A 22,621-nucleotide genomic window follows, 5' to 3' on the forward strand; every position below is an offset into this window, starting at 1 on the left:
AGCACACTACTTTCTTTTTTACACACCAGAAAATATGGAACATCAACATGATATACAGTTGTCAGGAGTGAAAAAATCCAGGTCCTTCCAATATTGGGACCAATTCATAAAAGCAGACATCATTTCAGACTGGTAAAGAGGAACCTGTGGGCTGGAGGTGGTGGGGGGGGGGGGGTTGATGACGGAAGATGAGACTTATGATGTTCCCCTGACTGCTTGTCAAGTTTTGGCAGACACAATCGTTTCAAGATCAAGGCAAGATACCAACATGACAGGTGAGCATTTTTATGTGTTCATTTTCTGATATTGTGTAATTACATAGAACACATACTGTACCAGACTGGCGTACTTTCTCTCTCACTCCCTTCTTACATATATAAAAATATATTATTTAAAAATGTGTTATTTACTTTGGTGTTTACTTTTCATATGATAACCCAAAGAAGTCAGTATCTAATTGAAGTACAATTTGTTAGACAAGTAACAGTGTGATGGAAAGTAAATCTTAAGCCTTCCATGTGTTGATGAAACCTGACTTGTGAGACGTCAGATTCTGTAGGCTAATATTGTTTTTACAACTGCTCACACTTCCTTTGAACATGGAAGTGTATGTACAGTATACATCTGAGAAGAATGAACCCCCCCCCCCCTCCCCCACGTCCCATACTGTCCCACCCTCCTTTAAAATGTGCCACCAGTCATCACTGGTACAGTATACACCCACTTTACTCTATTGTAAAATAACTAACTGTTTCTGCACACAGACCACTGCTTTTTGTCTATGTTATGTTTCAGTTGAAACTGAGGATTTATAATTTCAATTACAATTTTCTCTTCAGACCCAAACACCTCCTTCTTGGTTTTCGACGACTTTGGCGAGTTCTACGACCAATTCAACTACACTGACTATTTCAATGGCTCCGAGTTCGTGGTGGACGTCAAAACCCTAACCTGTGAACCCTCCTCCATCTCCTTCATCGTCTATGTGGTCGTATGCATCTTCTACATCCTCATCTTCTTATCGGCTATTCCCGGGAACCTGCTGGTGTGCCTGGTGATTTGCTCTAGCAAGCAGGCCCTGACCCCCTCCGACCTCTACCTATTCCACCTAGCGGTGGCCGACATCTTGCTGGCTCTTACCCTCCCCTTCTGGGCTACCTCCATCACACAGGGCTGGGTGTTTGGTGACGTAATGTGCAAAATCGTAAGCCTCCTCCAGGAAGTTAGCTTCTATGCTAGCATCCTTTTCCTGGCCTGTATCAGCGTGGACCGCTACCTGGTGATCGTACGAGCCATGGAGACGCGGAAGGCCAATCGGCGCCAGGTCAGCTGGGGTGCTTGTGGCGCCATCTGGCTCATCGGGGGCATACTTTCACTTCCTGGGCTGTACAACGACACCTTCGTCCCCCACGGCCGCAAACAGATGGTGTGCGCGGAGTACTACGACCCGAGCACGGCGGAGGATTGGCGCCTGGCCACCAGGGGGCTCCGCCACACCTTGGGCTTCCTCCTCCCGCTGGGGGTCATGCTGGCGTGCTACGGCGTCACCATCGCACGTCTCCTACGAACCCGCGGAGGGTTCCAGAGGCAGCGCGCCATGAGGGTCATCGTGGCCGTGGTGGTGGCGTTCCTGATATGCTGGACGCCTTACCACCTGGCGGTCATCGTGGACACCCTGCTCCGGGCCAAGGTGGTGGCAGACAGCTGCCAAGCGAGGAACGTGGTGGACAAAGCGATGTTCGCCTCCCAGAGCCTGGGGCTGTTACACAGCTGCGTTAACCCCGTGTTGTACGCCTTCGTGGGGCAGAAGTTCCACAAGAGGCTGCTGCAGGTGCTGAGGAGGTCGGGCGTGCTGGAGAGAGTCTCGGCGTCCAGGGCGAGCAGGATCTCGCAGTCCTCCGAGGCCACCTCCACGGTCATGTGATCGAACAGGACTGATGGGGTCTGAGAGAACAGGGGTGGGAGAGGGTGTGTGTGTCTGTGACTGATAGGGTCTGAGGGCACAGGGGTGGGAGAGGGTGTGTGCATGGGCGATTTTATAGGGGGGGCAGGGGGGGCAAGTGCCCCCCCTGATTGGCCAGCCCAACTCTGCTCAAATTCAAAAAAAATAAAAAATATATATATTATTTTTTTTAACTAATTAACACAATTATTAAATACATAATTGTGGTTTGTACCAGTTTGTGTTAGGTCATCATTCATTTTAAAAGTGTATTTATTACTTAAACTAGGCTACCTTAATAAAAAAAAAAATCATAATCCACCAATGGCACAACTCGTCCGTCGACCTCACCTATTTCCGGTTTGATCTGTTACCGCAAAAAAATGAGATCTGACTGTACTGCTCAGTGCTCAACAAGCTACAACTAGACAACCTGCTCACAATGGCGAAAAGAGCTATAAAAACAATTGACCACTTCTTCATAAAAAAAGAAAATAAAACTGGCAATGCTAATGAAGAGGCTACCACTCAAAATGACCCCGCAGCAGGTGCAATCGAATGCAGAAGTGCTCCAGAGGCTATCGAAGCTAGCACTAGCAACTTCACCACATGGATGTATTAATAGAACGGCGAGGAAGCTAGGACCAGCAGGCAGTTGCAGTTTGATGTTGTGATGTTGGGTATGGCCTAGTGCTCGGTCATAAAGTCATTTTGACATGCTTGTGGTGTCTAGATGAAGTTTGAAACTTTGTGCATATTGAATTGTCATACGGATTTCTTATTAGCATACTGTTCCCAACTGGCATTCTTTGTAAATAGATGGGATGGGATGGCAGAACAGTTTTTTTTTTCTCACGTCAAAATGTTGCCCCCCCTACTCTCAGAGGGTAAGATCGCCTATGGGTGAGTGTGTGTGTGTGTGTGTGTGTGTGTGTGTGTGTGTGTGTGTGTGTGTGTGTGTGTGTGTGTGTGTGACTGATAGTGTCTGAGAGTGTAGGGGTGGGAGAGGGTGTGTGTGTGTGACTGATAGGGTCTGAGTGTAGGGGTGGGAGAGGGTGTGTGTGTGTGTGACAGAGGGTGTGAGAGTGTAGGGGTGGGAGATGGTGTGTCTGTGGGCTGGGGGTCTTTTTGTAGAAAAGAATGTAGTGTATTGAAGTGTCATATTGAAGTGTGTCTAATATAACTTGAGTGCCACCCTGTGGTTAAAAACTTTAGTCAGCCATTCAACATTCAGTGTCTGGATATTTTGAGGAAAATATATAATTTTAGAGAAATGTACTCATAAATTGACAACTGAAAGTGTGTGATGTGACTTTAACACTGATTCGTAAAAACATCATTAAACAAAAAAAAATCATTAAACATGTAAATATTGCTATATTTCTATGATAAATTGTGAGGGATTCTCGATTAATCAGGGCTCCTCTGTGAAAACTGAGTCTTTGTAGTCTGTGACTGCTGTTTGGCTCAGCAGTTATGATAATTATTTTGTATAATTGTACATATACTGTAAGTTCTTTACTAATGTATGTATATTTTTTGCTTTTCATCTTTTCTGTACCATCTCTGTTCTTCTTGTCTTCTTGTTGTTGTAATGCCACATAAAGATCATATAAAACGAAAAGCCAAAAAATGCAGGAAAAATAAAATACAGGAATAAAAGTTATAGTGCAGTGTATGAATGAATACTTTTTTGATTTAATAAAAAGCAGCAGCAAAAAGAAAAGTCTTCAGTCTTGATTTAAAAGAACTAACAGTTGCAGCAGACCTCGACCCCCAGACCAGTTTTCTTGAAGTTTGTTCCAGATATGTGGAGCATAAAAACTGAACGCTGCTTCTCCATGTTTTGTTTTAACTCTGGGGACAGAAAGAAGGCCTGTGCCAGACGACCTGAGAGGTCTGGGTGGTTCATAACGTAGCAGCAGATCAGAAATATATTTTGGCCCTAGACCATTCAGTGCTTTTAGAAATACAGCTGATACAGTAGCCTATATCTGTGCTGCATAGCACATATCACCATGGCCAGTTACCATTGTCATAATCTCATCTTTTTTCTGTTTGTTGGTGAAGTGACTGCATCCCTCTCTAGCTCCACCATAATACCCTCACGATTAAGGCTATATATCTTATAAAAGCTATTTCTCCAAAAAGTTGACGCGATTATGAATCGGATTGCCGGGAGGAGGCATGTTCGGATCACTTGTGAGTAGGTCTTAGCGAATTAGAAGTCCTCTTGACTTTGAATGAATGTTAGCAAGACAAAGATGGTAGTGGACTTTGGGAGAAAGCAGGAAAGGAACTACTCCCCCTTAATCATCAACAGGACCCCTGTAGAGAGAGTGGACAGTTTCAAGTACATTGGCGTCCAGATCACCAAGGACCTGACATGGTCAACACACATAGACACTGTGGTGAGGAAAGCACGTCAGACTGAACCACCTCAGACAACTGAGGAAATTCAGAGCGTCCCACCAGATTTGACGGAGCTTCTACTCATGCATGATCGAGAGCATCCTGACTGGGAGTTTCACCACCTGGTCTGGGAATAGCAACACACAGGAGCACAAGACCCTACAGAGAATGGTACGGTCAGCTGAACGAACCTTAGGAAAGCCACTCCCTCACCTCGAGGACATCTACACCAGAAAATGCAAGACCAAGGCCAAAGATCCTGAAGGCTTCGGCCACCCAGGAAACAGACTGTTCTCTCTGCTTCGGTCAGGGAAAAGACATGACTCTAACTAATGTACTATATACAGCACCACTATATCTAGTGGGTCAGAATAGCTTTTGTATAACATAACCATACAGGTACATGTACATGCAAACAAAAGTATCTCCTTTCAAAACCTTTGTTTATACTCGTAAAGCACTGAGGTTTCCCTCATTTACAGTGTTGATGATAATAATAATAATAATAATAATAATAATAATAATAATAATAGCATAAACGTAATCCATCCATACCGGTATCTTATCTTTATACTGTATAGATTGGTACTTATATAATTGGTCAATTGTGTATTTAGTTATCCCTCCTCTCTCCTCCTTCCCCTCTTCTCCCTCCTCCCTCCCCTCCTTCCCCTCTCCTCCCTCCTCCTTCCCCTCTCCTCCCTCCCCTCTCCTCCTTCCCCTTTCCCCTCTCCTCCTTCCTCCCTCCCCTCTCCTCCCTCCCCTTTCCCTCTCCTCCTTCCCCTCTCCTCCTTCCCCTCTCCTCCCTCCTCCTTCCCCTCTCCTCCCTCCCCTCTCCTCCTTCCCCTCTCCTCCCTTCCTCCCCTCTCCTCCCTACCCTCTCCTCCTTCCCCTCTCCTCTCCTCCCTCCTCCTTCCCCTCTCCTCCCTCCCCTCTCCTCCCCGCCACTGTGGCCCCTGTCCCACATGGTCCCAGGACCACAGGGTTGGCTAAAAATGACAAGGGGGGGGTCGGAGCCATTGGGGTGGGGGGACTGGGAAGCAGCAAGCAGCTGTCATTCTAATGCGTGCCGGGGCCGAGGCTGTCATTTCCCTGGAGGACCTGGACTGGCAGTGGTGTGTGGGGGGCGGTAGTCATGAGTGAAACGGCTTAGCTTAGCTCGTGGGACACAGGGGGCAACGTGAATACATTTTGGTTTCGGGACCTGATGCGCAGTGAATCAGAAACGGGGCGGAAGTTCAACAGGACTTCAGGGACTCTCGGAGTAAGAGAAGAGACGCTTCAACGATCCAGTACGAGAGTTTTTGCGTCTCTAGTCGTGGAAGACTGTCACCCGAGGGTGGAAAGGGACCTGAAGAGGTAGGGGGTGAGAAGCAGAGGCCAGCACTTCCAAAAGGCAAGACGGGGAGCTGTTAATGCAACATGATCCATTGGGTCTTGCCCTAAAAATACCACTGGGCAGGAGAGTTAGCACTGCTCTATCTGCTTATAATTGCAAGGATAATACACTTTTTTGTCTCCCAATTGGACTTGGAGGGTCGTGATAATTGACAGAACCCCTCTCGTTCAAGCAATCTGAAGGTAATTGTTAAAATCCAAATTGATGAATGACATTTGGCTGCATTAGTGTCATATTGATATGAGAAAATTCTAGAATGTTTGTAGCCTCTAAAGGGCTGTGTAAAATTACTCTGGTATTAGAAGATGTAGTCCACAATGTAGATCAAAAAGCTCAAGACTAGATGGTAAACCTACTTATAATCCAAGTACAAATCTATTCTTCTTGTATGATGAATTGATGACTTGCTTAGTGTTCAGGCTTCCAAAGAAATAGAAACTGGGGCCCACAATTGGACCCTTCCTAGTTGTGATTTTAAGGACCCAGAACCCCAAGCAACCTTTGCAACAATGAGAAAGGCCGAGGTCCAGATGACCCTTAAGAAAGGAGCCGACGAGGGTGTGCGTGGGGCGGCACCCCCCAGCCCGATCATACCCCCGAAACGCTCCAAAACCAGCCCGGACCAGGTGGTCCCGGACCCCGGAGCGGGCTATGCGGCCCCGTACCCCACACAGACCCCGCCCGTGTTCATACGCAAAATGAGGAACGCCGCCGTCGGGACCGGCTGCGACATCCGTCTGAAAGTGGGGGTCGCCGGGGACCCCCAGCCATCCCTCTACTGGTACCACAACGACGACCTCCTCAATATGGATAACCAGGAGTACGGGGGTCTCTGGATCAGGGACTGCAAGCCCAGCGACGCTGGTCTCTACACCTGCATTGCCAACAATCACCTGGGGGAGGTTCGGACTAGCGCCGTGCTGGCTGTGCTGGATCTGGGGGAAGGTAATACCCAGGACTCCTTAAAGTGTGTTTCTGTGTTACTAGCTCATGTGTTTCAACCGCTGCTCTGTTCTGTTCAGCGTGAAGGTTTGGCACACAAGGCCCTGCAAGCTGCTTTTGGGGATATTTTCGTGCCGTCGCTGGTTAAATGCCAGAGGCACACAGGTGTGAGTCAAGGGTCATCTTTCTTGCCTAGTCAGGTCATTAGGCAACACAAATGGAAGAGTTGGCCAATGACCTGTCCTTCATTTAGAGAAAGAGGGGGGGGATTTGGCCATTACAGCAGCAACAATGTACTGTACAGAATAGATCAGAGTAAAGAAAATACATAGAAGAGTACAAAATATATACATGCAATATATATATATATATAGAGAGAGAGAGAGAGAGAGTGAGTGAGAGAGAGAGAGAGAGAGAGAGAGAGAGAGAGAGAGAGAAAGAGAGAGAGAGAGTACATACATACATACAATCTACATAGTGTATGTCTGAGCCTTTTATGCAGGTACTGTCTTTAATCAATATAGTCCTAAACAGGGAGCACATACTGTACATTGGGCGGCCATGTTCCCCGTGCATCATTCATTCTGCAAAAGACTCCTGTTTGGCCATGGGTTCAGATTGATTGTTAGTTAAATAATTTATTCATTTTACAGATGTGAGAGACAAGGTTTTGTGGCAGTTCTGGTTTAGATCAACACAAAGTGACAGTGTGTTCATTTTCTCACTAGACGGCTGATTTATCAGACAGTACCACTTCAACAGGGACTAACGCAGAGGAACTGTAGCTTGCTTTAAGCTTCTTGACAAACACATTCTGGTCAAGCTCCATAATGTTTGGATTGTGTGGATTGTATAGTTGCTATGGGATGACAGGAAATTAACGCATTAAAATGGTGACAAAAGTAGAGACTACATTACAGAGACTTTATACGTAGAGTTATGTATGCATCCAACAGTATAGGTTATATTGTATGACTAAATTAATTATTGACTGGTATTTGATATAGTCAAATATTTCAATATGGCACCATTTTTTAATTGTTGTTTTAATTGTATCTATCTACAACAGCACTTTTGAATGCAATTGCTTTTTCATGAGGCTGCTGTGACAGGTGATTCATTGAGATGAATGAAATAGGCCAGTAATAGAAGCACAGTCATCTACTGTATAGAAGGACATAAGAACACACAGGAAGAAGACAGGAACCCAACACAAAAATCAAATGTTTTATAATTTGGCAATTGCTAGTCTTGACTGTCCATGGTCATTGCAACATGCACAGGGTTTGGGCTAACATTTTAGCACAGGATGCCGATACATTTTCCACCTCAGAAAAACATCACATAGCTATGCAATCTGTTTCTTGGCCAGCTTTGGTTTCTGAAACAGTCTCTTCTGCAGTTGAAGTTGTTTCTGAAACTGATTAGTGTTCTTGTGACTTTACACGACCCTGCTGACGGGACAGTCTCCATGTGTCTTCACAGAGAAACTGCAGTGCCTGATCCACACGCTCAGTGGATGAGTCCCAACACCTCTACGACCCCCTGACAAGACCTTTAAAGTGTTATTTGGATAGAGTTTTAACTTTTCAACTCCAGCCTCTCTCTCTCTCTGTCCTCACTTGAAACACAACATTGCAGACTTTTATCGTGACCGACTCACCTACAGCTGTCCTATCACTCATCACTGGTGCCTTAGCTCTCTCTCTCTGTCTCTCTCTCTTTTGCCCTCTCTCTCTCTCCCTCTCTCTCTCTCTCTCTCTCTCTCTCTCTCCTTCCCCCTCACCGACCACCATCTCATCCCTCCACAGTTATTTATACCACGGAATGTGCCAGGCCTCAGATTTTTGTGATGTTAATAGGCCACGGTCTCTCGTATTACACAGGAAGACATCACAGTTAATTTTAGACCCCACCCTCTATGAGGCTTTGAGGGGAAGGGGTGTCTCTATTATCCCAAGTAATCTGAATGACCAAGGAAAGAGTTACATTTAGATTTTACTCTGCATCCTCCCCATTGCAACCCAAACCAACGCCAAGGGCTCCTTGATATCTCTATACTGTAGATTCTAGGGATGTACAGTAGTACACTCCATTGGATTATTGGGCAGAGGAGCATGGGTTTAGCAATGCTGAATTTGGATCTTGAAGTATGGGGTGGTTACCTGTTGCCACATTTGATTCCTATCGCCAGTGCTCTGCACGGTATTTTAGAGCCTTACTGGACCTAACCCTGATTATGTCAAAAACATATGACAGCAACATGACACTGACCAACATATTGTTCCTTACATTCTTTTTTTCTGTATTGAGTCTCATTGACTGCTGTACCTGTAGAACTCCATTCTATATTTTAGCTTCACTCTCAAGCCTGCTAATGTGCATGTGCAGGAATTTAAATTTGATTAGCAGGAGGCTATTAAGAGGAGACTTCATGTATATACTGTAAGTAAGAAAGCTGTATTGTTTGCAGATGCAATGGGTGATGATTTCTAATAGTGAATCGTGTTATTGATATAGAATGAATGGTGATATGGAGAGCATTTTGACACAAGCCCACTGGTTGTTAAAGATTTTGGCAAAATGTAAGCAGTTTTGCTATTGGCATGTTGCATTGTCAAAAGAGAGCGAGCAGCTTGTTCTAGTTTTGCAGGTGACAATTTAACACCTGGCTACACACACTCCATCCAGCTAGTACTACTAAATGAGAATTTGGACCATTGGACCATGTCCAACACAACACCAGCAATATTTCCACTCTCGGCACAAATCAGTGGTCAATGTTTCGCAAACAACTGCTCAAACTGGCAGTATAATCTAGAATAAACATTCAATGTTGTTATATATTGATTACATTGGATGAATTAATTACTGCAGAGCATTTTTGATATTGATAGTGTCATTTATAAACGTGTAAGGGGTAAGTGGCCAGCTTGTATTGTAAATTGACTGTAGATTACAGGGCATGCTCTCTTCCTTGATAGAGTGAGATATGAGACTTGGTAGATATGAGAGGGCTTGACAGGTGTAGCTAATAAAGTCACATGCGGGGAAATCCCCTACCTATCACCATTTTGTCCTTACCAGCCTAGACCTGATTACAAATGAATGTTTATAAAGATACAAAGTTAAGGAAGAGAAGCTGTTTATCCTAAATTGGGATACAGCCCTGGCCCAGTTATGTTATGACATTCTTCCCTTCCTTACATGAGCATCACAACCTCAGTCCTCAGTCTGATCATTGGTCTGAGGAAAAACGGAAAGACACTTATACCAGCGGCACTTTGGCATATAAACTCACAAAGCACCATTATCTTTCAAATCATCACTTTTTGTGTTTGTGATTCTCTTATCGTAAGCGGAGAGTTAAAGGACAGTTCTCACAAAAGGTAAAAACTCCAAAAGTTGTCTGATGCTGAGAGGAGATGCCAGGTCCCATGCCACCTGTTGTTTTGATCCAGCTACATGCCTTAGTCTCAAATGAATTGAAAGGATAAATGTCAATGTTAATTTTCTCATTCGGTCGCAAGATTAAAGCACACACAAACTTTGGTTTTAGAGTGAACTGTGGCTTTTATTTTTGGGTAGTATTTGGGTAGCTTACCATTAGCATATTGGCATACATGCAATGCTTTTATGTTCTACTGTTGTCAGCATTAACTATATAATCTATTTTCTTGTTCTGAAACCCCCTTCTGCCTCGGTAATGAAAGTGTGGGTCAAGAGGTCAGGTCATGGAGCTTAATTGCATTATTACAAATATAACAACATGGACTAGTGTGTTAGAAAAAAAATCTTCTGCTGAAGTGTCTGCTAGCTCCTCCCAGATCTCCGTAGTCCCTGGCTACATAGTGTCACATTGTGTTGCGAGTTAATTAAAGCCGCCACGTCAGAGCTAAGGCCTACTTGCGCACGTGAGGCGAATCTTGCTTCAGTCAAATTCTTATCAGAACTGCTCAGAGAAGCACTTAGCGGCAGGGTCTCCTGCTCAGTTCAAAGGGATTATTTATCACTCAACACGCGAGTGTGACAAATATTTGTGTATCAGTAGCCTAGCCTATGGCAGTCCTCACTTGGAACATAAGATGAGTGACATTTCAGGTTATAATATATTTCCTCAAAATGTTAGCTGTGCAAGAACGTCAGTGGTAGGCTATTGGAAATGGACGTTTTTTCCCCACTAACACATTTTGTATGTCAAAACAGACTACGGTTTGTAATTCCACTTGATGGTCTGAGCGTCTGAGCCGTGTCAAACCAAGCATGAGTTCCCCTGTTGCTCTGTATTGGCGCTCAGGTTGAAAACAGCTGTGAGCTGAATACAAATGATTTCACACGGGTTGGCAATTTGTGCAATATTACGCACTTTAGGGAAATGTAACCACATTAAAATATGTAAACGTGTATTTCATGAACTGTGGGACAGTTGTAGCCTACATGCACTAGTGCAAAGTGTAGCCTACCTGCTAAACTAAACCAAAGCTGAATCCTTTATACTTTATTTTATATGTCCTTCTTCCATCCATAATAGTCTACATTTGATATAGTTCCACTTCATTGGAGGTGGTGTTATTATTAGTCCATCACCGGGTTCAAATGTTTCTTATCATTGTTGAAGGACTAATAGCAAGTGTCACGGTTTGTGAGCCGGAAGAAGAGGCCCATCTCGGCAGCAGTGCCCGGGGTGAGACGCTGACAGGGGCACCGGGGATTTCCAGCCCATTGCTTCCATTCCTCTGAACATATGAGAGGTGGGAACAGCGAGTCAGAGGTGGGGGGGAGAGGGGCGATGGAAAAGTTCAAGAGGATCAAATGGTATAGAGAGAGAGTTGAGGAGAGGCGATTTAAATTAGCCTAATCAATTTTCTGACCGAAAGCACACTTCCAATAAAGCATGAATGATTTCTTTCAAACATGCAATAGGCCAAGTCCTAGCCTACGTGCTTATTTGTTTTACCTCGTTGTTCGCTGTGTGAAGAAACCTGCCGATTTCCCCTAGTGTAGGTGTCCGTGTGGGTCTCCTGACTTCTTTGTTCTTTTCGTGTGAACAGTGGTGCTGTTTTAATGGAGATGTTCGAGGCGAGCTTACCCGGCTCAGTGGATTGATTCAGCAGGGCACCGTAGAGGCGGAGGTGCAGTGAGATGTGTTGCCATGCAATGTTAGCCTGTTATCCCCTTAAGTACGAAATCCCCACACTCAGTTATTCATGACAGACGGTGAGGGTGATTGACAGCCAGTGTTGTAATTAGGCTACATGAATTATTTAGGAGAATGAAAATCAGTGCAAAGTGGTCTGAAACTTCCCATATCTAATTTCTCAGTCCTTAATGATAGCTACTAGCCTATATTCCGTCCAAATAGCTGATTACTGGGAGCAACCAAGCAGTAGGCTAGTCTAGGCCTACTTGTAGGCTACATAGGCTACTAGCCTTAAGACAAAACCAGTGATTTGTTTTCTGTCACTGAATAGTAGTGATGCGGAGGCGTGAGGGGGTTCTGTGCCAGGCTACCCAATGCAAACGGGACTGGCTCATTAAAACAGTAGAGGAATATTAGCTTCAGAGACAAAAGGAGAATACAGAGGGAGGGAAGAAAAGGGAAATGTCAACCGTTGGGAGTAATCTCTGAAGGGCTGCCTCCCCCCCCCCCCCGCTTCTCAATCGATCATCCCGTGTGTAGCCTATAGCCTATCACACGGCAGGGAAATGTTCACACTGTTGCTGCCTATTATTGTGAGCGGGAGCTCCTCAAAAGCTGATGATCGCGCGCTGCTTCCTGGCTTATCTTCCCTGCAGATGTAGCATCGGGGCTTTTCACAAGTGCGATGCCTCGGCAGAATTCCTGACACTCCGACACTGAAAGCAACTTGTTATGTAATGGACCTAAGTGCCTTCGTTCCTATGCTTTTCTGCATTGCTTTTGCTTGAATGGAATTTCTGAGGCAAAAAAACAACCCAAAACATAATGTGATCAGAATCAACCTATGGCAAATGATTGCAGACTATGTATAGAAATATGGTAGCGTTTTACTCATGTCTCTATAAAAAATGATCAGGTAGGCTAAGCAAAAATGATGCATGGAAACCCCCGGCTTCACGAGGATATCCCTCTTGGAACTTCATACCCAAGATGGTCACACAAAGACCCTCCGCGTCAATGAAGAAAACCAGGTCAAAGAAAACCCCCCAGGTAAATCCAAGTTACCTTTATTTTAACTTTTTCCCTCTATTTGGTATTCTACCTTGATTGGCTAATTCAGACATAAGGTCTGAGGATCAGTTAAGGTCCAGTACCATTATTGTATTGCACTGTGTTGTATAATCTGTATATAATACGATATTCTATAATCCCATGTTCAAGACATTTTCAGTATGGGAAGGGACTAATCTACACTGATTTACAGTAGTGCTGCTTGTGATATGTTCTACAGAATATGTGTCGCTGCTAGGTTATAGTCACATGCATGAGTAGCCTACCTCACAGCAATCAAGGCGCCTGTTTTGAGAATGCCTGGCTTCGATGCCTTGGAGACTGAGATGTTGACAGGTTGCTGCAGCTGTGCAGAAAGTGCTCACCAAAGCCCCTATGAATATGATTAAAATGATCAAGCAATCCAGCCATCTGGATCGTCGCCATTCAAGCAGCGCATGACAAAAAATAGAACAACCACCAGATGAACTTTGAACTTGTTATGAAGCATGATAGAGGTACACAAGGCACTCTCATTCTCAACCCTCATTCCCTATAATACAATGTGATATATTTTCAGTTGACCGAGTTGAAAAGTACTTGTGGAGCATGCAAGTTGCTGATTGATAGATATTTACTCTGAATGGTGAGTTACTGACATAGCCTAGCTGTCAGATAATTAGCCACCACTTTGGACCTGTGCCAAGACAGTAGCATCTTGATTCTCAGTTCCCAGAGTGTACTGATACTACCTTGCATTTACTTGCCTTGATCACAATCTCAGATAGGCTAAATGTTACTATCTTCGATACAACCTACAGTTATTTCTGTGGATAGCCTACAGTATGCAAGATGTCAAGATGTGGACAAAAGCACTGAGTTTTACAACAACCATTAAAAACCTCTGTCAGGTAGATGATATTCTGCAAATGCTGACATGATTCTAGACGATATTCTGCAAATGCTGACATGATTCTAGACGTGGCTGAACCCATTCCTCTTCTTAAAGTCAGAGGCTGTGAGCGAACTTGGGGGGGGGGGGGGGGGCAGTCTGGTTTTAGTAGCCGGCTACGTAGCCTATGTCGGCCATATTGGAAAATGTAACAGGATCCCTGATGTTTGCTGGCTGGGCAAGGGAGGCATGTTCCACAGGGTCTTGGAAAGACAGAGTGGTCATGACACCTCCATATCGTCACACAAGCTTGCTGGCCCTGGCGTCATAACTCTCACTGTGGCATGCCAGTCAAGCTGAGTGACTGTCTTCACACTGAATCAACACTAGTTTCAATGGATTGTCCCCAAACAAAACTGACAGAGAATATATTGTATGTTAATGTATTGATATATTGATAACAATACATTACACATACACATTCTAGCAGAATCATTCAAGATGGGGATGGGGATGGAAGATTATGGGCGATAATGACTTCATGCATGGTTTCTGCTTTAACTCGTCCCCATATTTTTCTCTCCTTTCAGAGAGCCGGACGCTCAAACAAACCATTTCGAACATCAGCTCATGGCGTGTTTGGATTGAAGAGAAACAGGTTATTTGAACAAATCTTGCCATTACTGTGCGTAGTGTAGCATTTATAACATGGGAAAGTACAGTATCAATAAATTCCTTGCAGACCAAACTTTAATCGTCTGTTTTTCTTAAATCTGTTTTTTCTGCCCCCTATTGTTTTGCATGTTTTGGTCATACTCTTTCACCTGAGAAAACGATACTACTATTGAGCCAGTGTAGCTGGGAGTAACTATTGAATAGTGATTCACATGACAGTACAGTTGAGTTACAATAAAGTTGTAAATTAATCTTCCAATACGGTGAAACATTTGCATTCATTTACATAAGGAATAGTCATGATCATCATGATCATCATCATGATAGTTGACTGCAATAGTTGCCGAATACATTCACATCAGATGTTTTGTTTCTGGGTCTGAAGCAGGAAGCTTGACGTGGAGCTTTCTCCCACGATGAGGTGGACATCTTAGAGCTGCATAGTTACTGATGACTCAGTGGAGCTACATCTATTCTGAGCTCGACCCATAACTTTGATTTGGTGGAGCAGTGGACGGTTTCAAATCGCCTCAACGGTTTAGTAGGGAAGTTTTTCAGATGCTGTGTAGGGCTGTTATCGAGTCAGCCGCAATTTGGGATTGGCTTAGGTCTGGTCCGGGGTGTTAGTGTCAGGGACCATATATTTCTTCATTACCGCTTTTCACTCTGTCTACTTTTCAGTCTCTACATATAACATACTTTTATTACTCACAAAAGCCCTTTGAACAACTTAGAAAATATACGGCCATTTTATGCTGTGGATATGTGCTCTTTAAGTGCAAAAAAAGTTGTTTATGTAAAAGATGGGAGACGGAAAGTCTAGCCACCGCAGAGAAAAGGCTATCGTTATTCCAAAACCATCCAAACTCTGGTGAGCAATGAGATAATATTATTTGTAGAGTCTGAATCGCAGACGGAGTGAATAGCAGACAGCTTTACTTATGCCCTGGACCAGAGCTGTGGGGTCGGCTGTGTTTTGCTGATCCCTTATCTACTGAAGACATAGCCAAAGGGAATCCGATTTATAAGTGCTTTATTCCCATGTGAGAATAAAAGTCTGATAAGCCTGATAAAGAAATGCTTTGTCATTTTGTTTCCGGTACTCCAAAAAAGGTAATTCAATTCATTATGTTTAGCATATCACAGTATGTCTGGAGTGTCTTAGAAAGCCTACTTGGTCCAGCTGCTAGCTGACAGTAATTGAAAAAAAGATGGAGGCATTAAATTGGTTTCTATAGTAACCACACTGTTCTCTGTGCTTCCTCTTGCTTCCACTGTGGAAACGCTGTTTTCCTCTAGTGCAGGAAGCACAATAATGGTAACTATGCTTCATGCTTTGTCGTTTTATAATGGTGTCCTTATGGTTTCTTTACCTACCTGTCATTGTCTACCTGTCCACATGTACGCTGCACTTCAAGGCCTGATGGTACCTTTCCAATGTAACGTCAAACTCTTCTCTCATCTCTGTCTTTTGCTTCGTATTCCCTCCAATTACCTTGTTCAATCCCTGGGGACTAACAAGACTTACGTTGTCTGTGCATCTCTCTTGTAGACTCAGAGACGACAGAAGATGAAGGTGAAGAGTCCTATGATACCAAGGAGGAGGGCCTGGGTCTTCAGGATCAGGCTGTGCATGCAGGTATTCCCATTCAATCCTCTCCCCAGATGTACAACATCTACAGAACACTACATTTCTATATTTCAACAACTTTCAAGATGGTTCTCAGGATAATCATAATCAATCAATCAAAGCTTTATTTGTATAGCGCATTTCATACCCAGAGGCAACACAATGCGCTTTACAGAGAACAAGGGAGGTGGGCATACGACCCACTCTCTACATATTCCAGAGGGAAGCAAAAAAACAGTAATCACCTGGGGGCCAGAAAAGTGAGCTGTAAAAATTCTTCCCTGACCCCTCTCAACAAGGCGATCGAGCAAGCTCCAGGAGTATGTTTGTCTACCGGCTAAGAACATTTATAAAGCAATACATGACATTAAATTACATTTCAGAGTAAGAGAGGCTAAAAAAGCATCATAGGAGAGAGGACATCCTACGGACATGCTACGACATCCACAGCAGAGACGGGGGTATCTATCGGACTCCGGGAGGTCTGCTGGTGACAGTGGGGCATCCACTGGACCTGGTTAGAAGATAGGAGGGAGAGAGAGAGGCACTAGGGAGAGGGAAGGCAGAACAGGGTTAGTAGCACATAGAGCCATAAAAACCACACAGATATTTAAAACAGGCAACCTGGAGCAAGCTCCTGGAATATATTTGTCTAATGGCTAAGAACATTTATAGAGCAATAAATTACATTAAATTAAATTTTCAGAGCAAGAAAGGCTAAGAGCATCATACACACTCCTGCGTCTTGATTGGAAGGTAAAATTGCATGTCGTGAGGGCAGCTGGGATGACGTTGATATTAACACTGTCAACTTCAACTTGCTGAAAAATGGTCAGAATCGCTCATTTTTTATCTTACACACTGCAGTTTCTACATCATAAAATCATGCCGAGGGCTGTGTGCGCATTGTTATAAATAGAGAGAAAATGTGTACTCTGTTCAAGGTTGCTATGGATTTTGCTAAGAATTGCCTCAAGGTTAAGATTACTCACAACTATCCATCTTGGTTTGAAGGCAAACTTGTTACCATGTGGAAAATGTGTTACTGCATCCTGAAAAATGCACAGTGCAATTTAAATATCTGGTAACACATACTTTACTTTAAAGATGCCATTATTTACTATGTTACTGAACAGTAGTACCTATAGTAAAATCATTGTAGTCACACAGAATATGTTATGTAATTACATGGTAATACTGTTACTATTTAGCGGCATAGGTTATTGCACGAATGGAAGGAGGTAAGAGTAAATAAGAGGGCTCTCCCCAGGGGTACAGTATGTGGATGTGGATATTGTTCTTCTTTTGGCAGGCATACATTGATCAATGTGTGTCCTAACCTAAGCCACTAAACTGTAATACCCTGACTACAGATATGCCGATTTCTAGTCAACATTAATTCTGATTGTGTGCTTACGATTATTGTTCCATTTCTCATCCCTCTCAGGAGACAGTTGGGGAGACAATGAGAATACAACACCCCAAACGACCAGGTAGGCACAGAAAGAGCCATAGAGGAAACAAGTATGGCACTTTATTGTGTCATCCTTGACAATTTATTGTAATGAATTTACTACCATGGAGAGCTATATACATGTACAGTATGTGTATTTTAATTGTAAATGTAATCAATCAATCAATCTGTACAGTACATCAATATAAAAACAATTGTGCAAAAAATATTATTGTTGTGTTTTCTTCATCTGTCCCATCTTCGTTTCCTCCTATTTGTAAAATATTAACTCTAGCAGACCATTCTTATCTCCTTCTAGAAGTCAATCCGAAGATTTTTTAAGGGAGTCTCCGCTTCAGGCTCTCCCCCCCTCCTCCCCCAAAATTATCAAACGACCTTCCACCTCTCCAATGCCAAGCCGCTCTGGTTCCACCCCAACTACACCCCTCACCCCACGCAAGAAGGTCGTGGTGCCAACTGACTACCAAGACACAGTCCCTGGGGAGTATGAGCAGAAGGTCAAGCAGCCCAAATCCTCAGCGGGCGTGTCTCAAAGCAGCACCCAGGACTCCCGTCCTCAGACCCCTGTCAGCGAGTACTCCCGGAAGGACCTCACAGCCAGACCATCCCCCAAACTCACAAGAGCGAGCTCCAAGATCTTTGAGAAAGTGCGTGGTGTTGAGGAGAGAAGGCGAAGCCTTGACCCTCCAGAGGGTTCCATCTCTGGACGTTCCTGGGCCGGGTTCAACCGCGCCGGGTCTGTCGACTCGGACGACGGAGGTAGCCGGTTGGGCATCTCAAGAGAAAGCTCCAAGGAAGACCTACGAGAGGCTCTGAAAGAGGATGCCGCAGAGAGGAGGTCCATGTTTAGGCAGAGGGCTGCCTCTTTGGAAGAGAAGCCTCGCTACTCCCAGAAGGTTCAGGACATAGAGAATAAGTTCACCGAAGAGCTCCAACGCATCAAAAAGCTCGTGGGGAAACCTCACATGAAGAAGTCCTTCTCCACTGAACAACTATCCCTGAGGGGCAGGCAGCGCCAGCCTATGAGGAAACTGGAGCCTATTCCTCCTGAGGTCCTCCAGAAACTCCAAGAACGGGAACGTGCCCAATGGGAGAAGGAGCAAAAAGAAAAGGAACAGCCCAGAGAAATCTCACCGCCAAAATCACCACGACCAGCAAGCATGCAGCTGCATGAGCAGCCATCGTCCCAACCCCAAGAGATTGAGCGTCCTTCTACAACAATCAATAGATTAGGAGAGGTAGCAGTCACTCCAGAGTCTATGCAACTGGCTGACTTACCGGGACAGCGCTCCATAAGGGAGATAAGTAGAGTCAGTCCAGTCAGAGAGATCTACCAGAGGTCTCCTTCACCAGCAGCGTCTCGTCAACAAAGGGCAGAATCACCGAGCAGAAACATTGCCGATATGGCGCTACGCAAGTTGGAACGAAGGCCAGCAAGTCCCCTGGTGCAGAGGATATCTCGAATGCCAGAATCTCCACACGCCCAAGAATCTCCTACCCAAACATCTCCCAAGGAAGAGTTGTCGGGAAGGAAGACGCCTGTTGAACTCATACTAAGAAAAGTAGAAAAGAGACCTCCAAGTCCATTAGTGCAAAGAAAACCTACCATCATACAAGAGCGTCCTGCCCAAGGGCCACCAAAAGCTCCAAGGCTGATGGACCCACCCATCCCATTGGAGGAGAAGATGGAGTTGGAGCTACCCAAGTCTGCCCCTAAGCTTAACATCCCTACTATCATTGTTGAAGATGAGCCAATGGAAGAGGACATTCCTGCAGAGCGCGAACAGCCTCAAAGGGCTCCTGTTTCCAAAGATGTCCAAACCCAGAAGACCAAAGGAAGAGGGCGTCGCACTAGACCCCTGTCTCCAGAGTTAGGTGAGATTATTTTTATGACTATATTTAATTTATATAAAGAAACCTTGCCTACGTTTTGTGAGTAAATTGATTTCAGACTGATCTTTGATATCTGTGCACAATTGCCTACCTTGGCACTTTTTTCAGTAAATTGATTTCAGATCGATCTTTGATATCCGTGCAGATTCTTCAGATGATTCGTACGTGTCTGCAGGAGAGGACCCATTGGAGGCCCCTTTGTTTGAGTTTCCTCTTCAGGACATGGTGGCGACTGCAGGTACCGAAGTGCTTCTGAAATGTATCATCGCTGGGACCCCTCTTCCTGAAGGTGAGCTACCTATATCTATGTCCACCTCATCTTCTACTTTCAAGGCTTTTTAGATGTGAGCCAATTAGTATCTTGATTATATTTCTGTATTATAAGCCAACTGATATCTCAAAGATATCTTTTTTTGTCATGCAATGTCAAATATTGAAGTTAGCAAAAGACCTCAATTGCATATGTTTGTGTTCATCTAGTTACCTGGAAAAAAGACAGTACTAAGATCACTAGCAGCGTCGACTATGTGGTTAAGGTGGAAGGAGAGCGACACACTTTGCTAATCAAGTGGGCTAAACAAAGTGACGCTGGAACCTACTGTGTAACAGCAGTCAATGAAGTGGGCAAAGTGTCCAGCTGTGCCACGCTTTCAATCAAAGCAGGTAAGAGTGATGCTCCATGGGACATTCTATGACAGTTTAGAACAGTAAGATAGCATTACAGTTTCTTTTGTAACTTTTGTTTTTCTTGATAGTGATAGATGCAGTGTAAGAAGTGCCCATAGCCTCTACTTTCACAACAGCTCTCTGGAATGCTAATCGCGGTTTAGCTTTTAACAGGTTTTATTTGTATACTTTGCTTCAGAGAGATGAGAGGATGAAGTGAAAACGAGTCACATCATTGACGGTTGATCAGTTATTTTCACTGAAAGATTAAGTGTTATCTCAATGTACCCATCGAAGCCTCTGCATTTGGGCAGGGAGCTAAAGCAGTTATTGACTGAGAACAATCGTCAGCTAATATCAATGCAGAAGATAAATGGTTTTCTAGAGCTTTAATTACAAAGATTTTGCCAATCGGTGTGCTCAAACCCAACTAATAACCTTCAGGCCATAAATATATTATACAAAATGTTTCTCATTCACAGTGTTGTTGTTTTTTTGTAAGTATAGAGGTGGAATATGTGCACTTTCCATTGAATTCTCACATCACCCCTTCACTTGTAGTCTAATCTCCTTCTACAAAAATGTGTGAGCAATATATCCCAGCTGAGCAGCCTCACTTACAGTTACCATAGCAACCCAGGGACAAAATTGAACCTATAAATTGTTAAGACATAGCCGACTATTGTCTCTCTCGATATAAAAGTGCTGTTGGTTGGATGCAGTCCAATCTTGAAGACATTACAGCGTGACCATGTTGTGTTATGCACAGCAACAAAAACTAAAGCTGGGATTCAATATTGTTTTACTAATTTCTGCAGAATAGAAATAAGGCAAGGCAAGTTTATTTGTATAGCACATTTCAGCAACAAGGCAATTCAAAGTGCTTTACATGAGACATTAAAAGCATCAAGACAAAGTGATGAAACAAAATGTAAAAAAAAAAGGGCAAAATGCTGGAAAAATAAAATACAGGAATAAAAGTTACAGTGCAGTGTATGAATTAATAATTATTTGATTTAATAAAAAGCAGCTGCAAAAAGAAAGGTCTTCAGTCTTGATTTAAAAGAACTGAGAGTTGCAGCAGACCTAATGGAGAAATAAAGGAGACATTAAATATTCATATTTGACCTAGAATAAGAGTGAGTGAAAGGGCAGCAATATGAGCGAGCAGTATCTTCAAATTACACAGAGAGCTAGGTTAATATTCAGAAGTATACAATTAACACTTTTGATAGAAAGATTACTTATGAATTTGGCACATTTATTTGACACATAAATATGTTTTTTAACTGCATCCTCACGAGCAACAGTAGTCTATTTTAGATTTGAGAGGCGTTTAGATCACTTGTTATATCTAAACGCCTGTAAGCTTAGATCACAGGCGCTTGAGTCACTTTTATATATAAGCCAACCTACTGTAATAAATACATACCAGGGTAAGAGGAGAACTTTTCACAGCATCTATTTTCTACCTTATTTACTTATTTACTGAACTTCAACACTAACTTATTTGCACACTGATGTACATAGAATTGTGAAAGTGCAACATGGAATCATATTGTAGAGTTTAGTACATGTCTTAAAATGTCTACATTTCCAATGTTAGGGTTCTCTTAACTTCTCTGACTATTATGTCCTGCCCATCTATTGACTATTATGTCCTGCCCATCTATTGACTATTATGTCCTGCCCATCTATTGTCCACCTTCCGAGACACCTTTGCCAGCTCCCTTTCAATGCTGGAAAACACCATGTTTAAATATGTTACACAGTTTGTGACTGAACCAATGTTTGTGTTGTTTGTTGTCAATACGATAACAAAGCTCCATAATTTCAGACTACACTCTTTCTCATCTGTGTCTGTGACCTATGGGAGCGTTTGTTTGTGTTTGACAGAGCCCCTCCAGGATTCGAGGGGGAACTTAGATGTGCCTATGGACATCAGCAGCCCCATCACATCCGACGAGGAGTACCTCAGTCCCCTGGAGGAGGGCATGGATTTTGGAGGGCCAGAGCCTAAGAGGGTAGTCAACCCCTTGTTCAAGGAGCCCCCAGCCTTCCTGGTGAGCCAGTGTACTGTAGTGCTACAGTAGGCCCAATCCCAAACGTCTCAGCCCTATCCAGGGGCCTTTGCTGACTCAATATAGAGGCAATGGTTTGGGCTGTAAATGTGGGTTATCACACTGCAGTACATGCAGTTCATTGCAGATCATTGCATGATATATTGTATATTACAGATGATATGTCACATTCACACGTATATTATAGATGATATGTCACATGCACACGTATATTATACGATGATATGTCACATTCACATGTATGTTATAGATGATATGTCACATTCACACGTATATTATAGATATGTCACATTCACATGTATATTATAGATGATATGTCACGATCACATGTATATTATAGATGATATGTCACATGCACACGTATATTATAGATGATATGTCACATTCACATGTATATTATAGATGACCCATTTCAAGATCCCACT

At 43.6% G+C, this 22,621-nt stretch overlaps 2 protein-coding genes across 2 annotated transcripts in view; both read left to right on the forward strand.

The window, feature by feature from the left end:
- Window positions 1-268: 268 nt before the first annotated feature.
- Window positions 269-1,924, forward strand: LOC311320298 (C-X-C chemokine receptor type 2-like; the record flags this gene model as incomplete). The annotated part of the gene is made up of 2 exons (XM_084452030.1): window positions 269-275; window positions 840-1,924. 2 exons carry the CDS (start codon window positions 269-271, stop codon window positions 1,922-1,924), a joined length of 1,092 nt encoding a protein of 363 aa, XP_084308156.1.
- A 4,338-nt stretch (window positions 1,925-6,262) lies between these two features.
- spegb (striated muscle enriched protein kinase b) overlaps window positions 6,263-22,621 on the forward strand; it is a gene marked incomplete at its 5' end in the record, with an annotated part of 39,818 nt that continues 23,459 nt past the window's right edge. The window contains 7 exons of the mRNA XM_084451508.1: window positions 6,263-6,698; window positions 16,005-16,091; window positions 17,530-17,575; window positions 17,855-19,431; window positions 19,595-19,738; window positions 19,930-20,112; window positions 22,012-22,178. Of these exons, the coding sequence (XP_084307634.1) occupies window positions 6,263-6,698; window positions 16,005-16,091; window positions 17,530-17,575; window positions 17,855-19,431; window positions 19,595-19,738; window positions 19,930-20,112; window positions 22,012-22,178 (2,640 nt within the window). The remainder of the gene's footprint in view (window positions 6,699-16,004; window positions 16,092-17,529; window positions 17,576-17,854; window positions 19,432-19,594; window positions 19,739-19,929; window positions 20,113-22,011; window positions 22,179-22,621) is intronic.

The sequence above is a fragment of the Borostomias antarcticus genome (genome assembly GCF_949987555.1).
Source record: "Borostomias antarcticus genome assembly, chromosome: 17".
NCBI lineage: Eukaryota > Metazoa > Chordata > Actinopteri > Stomiiformes > Stomiidae > Borostomias > Borostomias antarcticus.